At 44.1% G+C, this 7,454-nt stretch overlaps 1 protein-coding gene across 2 annotated transcripts in view; it reads left to right on the top strand.

Annotated features, from left to right (window-relative positions):
• ADCK1 (aarF domain containing kinase 1) overlaps positions 1–7,454 on the top strand; it is an 81,865-nt gene that overhangs the window by 54,659 nt on the left and 19,752 nt on the right. For both annotated transcript variants that reach the window (XM_010285759.1, XM_010285760.1), the window contains 2 exons: positions 1,632–1,790; positions 5,522–5,680. In XM_010285759.1, the coding sequence (XP_010284061.1) occupies positions 1,632–1,790; positions 5,522–5,680 (318 nt within the window). The remainder of the gene's footprint in view (positions 1–1,631; positions 1,791–5,521; positions 5,681–7,454) is intronic.

The following is a 7,454-nucleotide window of genomic DNA, read 5'->3' as shown; positions in this document are numbered from 1 at the left end:
GAGAGAAAATGCTTTTTTCTCTTGAGACACAAATGTCAATAGCTTTGAATTATGGGTGTGCTGTAATTAAAAAACACATAACTAGTGGTTTTTAAATGCAGTTGTTTTACTTAATTGATTTTGCCGCCAGGACCAAAGGGAATAAAATAAATAAATAAAATGCACCTTCCCAGTGAATTACTAGAGGCAGCTGAGTCTCTGTTGGATCTAATTGCTGCAAATGCTCCAGTTTGTTGCTAGCAGTAGTCTTCTGTGGAAGGGGCTGGGAGAGAAAGGGTAGGGTGGTGTGGGAGGGGGCTCATTGCCTGGCAGCTGCAGGAGGGAACAGGCTGCTCCTTGTATAGTATTTCTTCCTTGTCAGCAAAAAGAATATTCATTTAACACTTTGCATGAAGACTTTGCTTAGAAGGTCTTTATTCATATTTAATTACTAGCTCGCTGCAGCTCCCATCTTTAATTACCTTTTAAAAAGCAGGTTATAAAAATGCACTGACATTCTTTCTTTTTTGTTACTGCATAAATTACAGGCTTCTCAACTGCTCACCCAAAGTCAGTCCAGCCCATGGGAAGGGAGGGACTGGTTCCCTCTGCTGACTTCTGGATACCTCAGAGCTCACCTGCACCTTGCTCTACAGAGCAGAACAGCAACCCTTGACTCGTGTTACATGAACTAGCTCCATGTCTGAAGCCACATAACCATGCTGGCACTCCCTCCGAGCCAATTCGTTGTGTGGAGGGGCCTGGCTAGTCAGCCAGGCTAGTACCACACTACTATGGCAATAGTGTTTTCAGGGCCTGAGCTGCCCGGTGCTGCACTGGTGGTCTCCTGCAGGGCGTTGTGTTATGCAGGGCAGAAGGGCCTTTGCCCATCTCCCACATTGCCTCATCCATGTCTGTCTAGGTTTTTGCTTCCTGGACATCCCCTGGTGAATCTACTTCTTCATCTGCAAATGTCATTATAGTCTAGCCCTGAGTTTCATACCCAGAGCTGCAAATACTTTCCTTTCCGGCCTGCATACTGCTTTGCTGTGCCCACCTGGTGCTTTTTCTGAGCTGAGAACACTGGTTACTTTTATTGAACACATGAAAAAGTCCATCACATAAAACAATTTTCGTCCCGCTACTCTGAATCCAGCCCTTACCACTACTCCTGGTCATGTGCTGGCTTTCACCACGTAAGCTAGCTGATACTGCTGTAATGCATGGGAAGGTGCATTGTCAGGTTTCAGGGGGTGATGATGGGTGGTATTAAATATCTGCAAAGGCGCAGCTGTTGGCTTCTGCACCCAGTAACAGCCAAGGATGCTGACCATAGTAGCTCCAACCTGTTTTCAGGACAGCCTGGAGAGAGGTTCCTCGCAAGCTACCTGACCACTCTGTGTCCTAGATGAAACGTGCTGCTGGGGTTCTGCCACAGGTTTCCACAAGCAGAGCACCTACAGGGCATTTCCATTGTTGGCAGGCTTGACTGGGATGCCAAGCAGTGGCAAGGGTTAGGCAGGGACAGAGGAGGGATAAAAGGGCCAAGCATGCCCAGCTTTGGCACACACTGTCTCTGGCCTGCGGGTAGGGCTTGCCTTAGGGTAGTCTCTGGCGCCCCAAGCTGATGCCTCTTTCTCTTCTTCTGGCAGATAAAAGAGCTCTTTGTAAGTTTTGAGGACACTCCCTTGGGAGCAGCATCGCTAGCCCAGGTGCACAAGGCAGTGCTGCAGGATGGGAGAACGGTGGCAGTGAAAATCCAGCACCCAAAGGTCCAAGCTCAGAGCTCCAAGGATATCTTGCTCATGGAGGTAAAACTACCTGTTGATTTTGACTTACAGAGCAATTGCCATTGAAATGTGTGAGGGCCACATTCAGCCATGGTGTAAGCAGGTATAACATCACCATCCTGTAGCTTTGAAACCTCCGCAGGGTTGTCTTACAGGAATAATACAGAAAGTTGGTGATTGCAGTGAGGGCGATTGTGTGGATGGAGAGACTGAACAAGAGGATAAGAGTGAAGGAGGACAGAAGGAGAAGACAGGTAAACATGGATGACATCGGAGTAAGTCCATATGAGATTAAAAAACTAGAGCGCGAGTCCTGAAGTCTCTCTTCAAGCCTGTGTGCCTGTTAACTGGTGGATTAAACTGGTCTCAGTTCCCCTTGCTGTCAGGGCTGTGTGGCCAAGGGAAGATAATTCTCCATGATTAGCAAGGTTTTTTTCAGTTAAATTCCAATGTGGATTCAAAGCGGCTGAGGTTGCTGTGATTCAGTTCTGTTTCTTGATCAGTTCCTTAATGCTGAGCTGATTCATGCTGGAAACAAAAACACTGAAATATGGAGAGGGTCACCTAACATGGGCAGATACACAAATGAGGAATTCAGCTAAGAAAAACATTTCAATGCCTATCTGCTGTTCCTCTTCTGGATGGTGGCTACCACTTCTACCAAACTATCTTCTACCAAACTTCGAAGTTTAGCTCATTGAAGGGAGGAACTGGAGAAAAGCTGTGGCACTGCACTGCATTGCAATAGTCAAAGATGCCAGTAGTATGGTAGGGAACAGGAAGCAGAGACAGAGCTGAGGTGGAGGAGAGGGGAAGGATTAAGTCTGTAAATGGTAACACTAAAGCTTTTAGCTCTCCTAGTAAGCCTGTATCTGTATAGTAGAGTAATGTGCACATCTGTTGGCAGACAGGTATGTCCATGGGACTAAAGAGGAGAAGATTAAGTTGAGGGCATCTGATAAGTGTTTAGAGAGTACTGCTGATGCAGTGACACACAGTTCTCCATCACAGGAGATCAGGAATGAAAGATCCTGCCAACACCCTTTCAGAGGATCACATAACTAAAGCTTCTTTAGGCAGCTAAAACACTCTGTTTTGAGAAATCCTGGCTGGTCTGCAAAGAAGGACAGCTGGTTCCAACTGGAGCACATCAGTTTGCAGCTGAATATTTATTTTGAACTCATAATGAAATAAATTTTTGGGTTCAATAAAGATATCCCAGTAAGATGGGATATGTCTGTTTCAGTGCTGCTTTGAGAACAGAGGACTGTTTGAACTGGCTCTGAGTCCAGCTGTTGATTTGGATTTGATTCAGGTCCTATCCAGGACTGATTGCAGTGGTCTGCCTGATGAGTTTGCTTTTGTGAGTCATCACATGCAGAGCAGTTCTCAGGGGCCTTATGGTATCCTTCACTCCTGCCCGGGACAGGATGGCAGAAACTAAGCAGTCAAGGAAGAAGGATGTGCAAAGTAATGAAAGACTGTGAGATCAGGACAATAGGAGGATTGAGAATGAATGAACCAAGACCTAGATCCACTTTGGGATATTTGCCCTTTTAACAGTGGGTATCACAGAAAAAATCCCCCCTCACACTATGTTGCTGTGATTGCTGGTTATACTGGTAAGAGACATTTAAACAAATAATTTTAGAATGATTCCTGTCTTTTCTGTTTCTAGACTAATCCTCCTGGGAAACTTGAAACTAAACCAGTGTGTTTCCTTTGGGCAATTTAGTATTGTCCTTGCTTTGCAGACAGTCTCATTTATCATCCTCGAGATCTGTTGTGTACACACAGCTATGGGAAAGTAGCTCACAAAATGATACATGTGGTCTTGTTTTTAAAGGGTCTCTTATGGAGCGTTGGCTTACATGCATCATCATATCCTTGTGTGGGACTATTTTTGTGTAGGCTGCACTGAAAGGCAGGTATGTGCACTGAGGTTCCGGTCCTTTAAGAATCAGACAGGCATTGCAGCTAAGTAGGATGTTAATTTAAATATTGATGGAGATGGTCTTATTTAAAGACTGATGCGAAGGAATCTGAATGGGAAAAGCTAGGTGGAAAATTCCTAAGTTTACTTGAGGTTTCATAGTATCAGTACTGACTCTTTAAAAATCAGTACAGCATCTGATAAATCCAGAGAGACATACCTCACTACTCTTCTTATATCAATACTTATTTCAAGACAATATGTTAGACAGATATCAGAAAAGGAACAGCCCAGATACTTGGTAAGTATGTCCCTGCTGATGGTCAAGTTGGCAAATTGATTCAAAAGAGCACTTAATGAAAGCAAAAAACAATGCATGAATTTTCTCACATCAGGCACCAATGAAATAATCCTGCAGCCTCTATAAAGTTTATGTACATGTTCATGAAGATCCCTGGTTACATTTTGTTTGGGTGACATAAATTTGAAAGGATTTATGCCTCTAGATATAACAGTAGAAAAATCATTCAATAGTGTCTGGAACCTAGTGATTACATTTTTAAAGGAACATTGAGTTTGGAACTGACATTTAGATAAGAGAAGTAGAGACGGGTGGAGAACAAACGTTTTCACACAGCTGAACAGGAGCAGTGATGGTTCATAAATTTATTTTTTGTCATACATTTCAATGATAGCAGCTTAGTGTGTGCTTTAAATGTTCCTCCTGCAGTGCAGGAATTCCAACCTCAATGCTGGAGACCTAGAAAGGGAAAATGTCCAGTAACACACACTGACAAATCTATTTTCATTTTAGATGGATGTACAGAACAAGTAAGATAAAGACAGCAAAGTGGACCGCATTTTTATGTTTTATTCTTGTTTTATGACTCAAGTAGTTAAAAAAAGCCAAACAAACTATAAGATGTGGTCCAGATTGTCAGCTTGTGTAAATTTGTGACACTGGTTGAGAAACTGGCCCTTCATTTGAACAGAAAGCATGTTTGGCTGCTGTGCAGCTTTGATTATGGCATCCAATCACATAATCTTGATTTTCTTCAGGAAGGACCACCCATCACTTGCCCCTTAAATGTTGTGTTAACCAAATGTTTCCAGGAACTTTCTGTCTGGGCTTTTCAAGGCTCCGTGCAGCTGAATACCTAATCCCTTTAAGAAGAATAGGATGCCAGGTGGTAGATACATGATACTTAGAAAACACCACCTCAGCATTGCTGAAGATGGCTGTGATTGATCCTGACGAGCAGCTTGCCCTCTGACCCCCACCAGAAGTGTTCTTTAAAGATCTGTAGCCTACTACTTCTACCCAAACTCCACTGTCTTCTCTGAACTGCCCAGTGGATTTTCTATGCTAACAAAACTCTTGCTTAGCAGTGGAAGGAGTAACATAGAGGTAACAAGTCTTACTTTAGATCTTCCTCTTCTGTGTTATCTGAGGGCTGTTCAAATGAATCCAAACAATGACTTGTAGAATTATAGGACTCAGAAGACAGTTGCTCCTGCGCCATGCCCTTGGCGAGATCTGTGGTCACTTCTCCAGGGCTTTGTTTGCTTACTTGTCTGTCCCATCATTTAACTCCCAAATGTACCTGTGTGGAAGGGCAAGCCAAAATTTGTGTTGCATGACCAAGGCATGACACCATGTGTTGTGTTATGATACTGCAGGGACCCTACAAGCATTTGGAGTGCAGGTTGGTTTTTTTTCCTCTGTAAGTTACATGGAACAATCCTATCAAAAGCACTGTGCGTAGCTGTGTGACTTTGGAGCCAGGATGAAGCTGATTGTCTGTTTCCTTGCTCTCAGGTTCTACTCTTGATTGTGAAGCAGATCTTTCCAGATTTTGAGTTCATGTGGCTGGTGGAAGAAGCTAAGAAGAATCTGCCCTTGGAGCTGGATTTCCTCAATGAAGGCAGAAATGCTGAGAAGGTTGCTCATATGCTCAAGAACTTTGACTTCCTGAAGGTGAGGGAACACATTTCCATGTACGTATGTGCATTAATAGCCTCACTGTATGTTTCCTTTGCACCTCATTCACCACCTGAAGGAACCACAGAGAGGGAGAATGGAGTTCAGTCCCTCTGTGTTGTTCATCCTAGACTGCTCTGCTGATACGGACCAGAAACTGCTCTGAGACATGCTTCCTCCTTGTCTGTTTCCTACTGTAGGCACCGTATATTGGATGAGGGGTGGTGGCTTGGTGCCAGCAGTCTCTGGAGCCTGCTATTCTTTTCCCCAAACACTGTTTCTGAACTTGTCCAGAGACCTGTGAATTTGCCATTCTTTGCTGAGCTGTCTGATGGTACCTTTTCCTGGGCTTTATCTTAACTGAGGGCAAGAAATGGACATTAAACAGGAAAGCTAGACTGAAGCTGATGATGTCAAGTAGAATCAGGAAGCATGTTTGTACAAATCTTTCCTCCTGCAAAAAACACATTCTCACTCTGGAGTTGAGCATACATACTACCATACACACCCATGGCTAATGCCTTCCTGTTACCTTCACACAAACTCAGCTGCACACGTTGTACTTTTCCCCCACTGACACTCTTACTCCACCTCCCTTGCTATACACTGGCTGAGGTCACTGACAACTGTCTCAAGTGCAACCAGACATGTACACATCCCCTTCTGTGCAGACATAAGCTCACATCTTCCAAGTTGCACATGCAGAAATCTTTTGCTGACATATAAGAGGCACAAGCCTCCACTGTGTGCGTTCTGGAAATACACAAAGTCAAGCACACACAGTGCAGTGGGCACAGTCACTGATGTAACTGCATTTGGACGTACACAAAGGCAGCAAAAAATGCACCCTCCTTTGAACCGCCTGCATACACACATCAAAATGAGGTTTTTACCTCCTATTTATGCAGAAGTCCCAAGATGGAAGTGACAGATGTCTGAAATGAAGTGAGTTTTTGTTAGACTTTATGGGCTGATGCACCCATTTTCTCCTTGCTTCGTCCATGCAAGGGCTATAATTCCTTGTCACCTGACTCCAGGTCCAGGGCAGTCCTTTTGGAGCCCAGTGGCAGCAGTGGCCTTCCCATAGATGCACATAGCTAAAAGCCACCAGGGCTACAGAAGGCCAAAGGCCAATGATTTTGCTGAGTGGGCGCTTATCAGAAGTGATGCACCTTGGAGAGCTGTATCCGTTGCAGCTGTAACTAGGATACTGTGAAGTAAATCCCCATGGAGACGGCCAATCACCTCCTCGCTGGGTTAAGGAGCTATCATGATATCAATATGTGTAACAATAATAGATGGCTTGAGAAGGCTAAATAATGGATCCTCCCGTCTGACCTGCCAATTCAGAGGCGTGTTCATCACCCAAAGGCAACAGACGAATTTGGCTCCTGTATCATTAATTTTCCTAAACGCACTAGAAAGCTGTGAAGTAGATTTTGTGCTGTGAACCTGTTTGAGCTTTTAAAGCCAGAGATAAATTGTTTCCATGCACTAGCATTACAGCCAAACATCTGGGAGTAATTAAAAAAATTGCTGAAGAATTTGGCTCTGAGTGAGGGAGGCATCTCTGAGAGCATGGATAGCGCTTTACAAGCCCACTGACTTGCCCTTGTAAATCTTGAGACAAGAATGAGTGTCATGTGAAATGATATAAGGCAGCAGGGATCAGTGAGCTAGATGGGCTGGGGAACTGTTAATTTTGGAGTTGGTTTTCTTTCTTACCAATCTAACTGCACAGAATGGACATCCAGATAAGCTGGGAAGGCTG

This window comes from Phaethon lepturus, unplaced genomic scaffold (assembly GCF_000687285.1).
Source record: "Phaethon lepturus isolate BGI_N335 unplaced genomic scaffold, ASM68728v1 scaffold3744, whole genome shotgun sequence".
In the NCBI taxonomy this organism is placed as follows: domain Eukaryota; kingdom Metazoa; phylum Chordata; class Aves; order Phaethontiformes; family Phaethontidae; genus Phaethon; species Phaethon lepturus.
The sequence above is the reverse complement of the archived record's forward strand: the minus strand, read 5'-3'. Positions and strand labels throughout refer to the sequence as shown.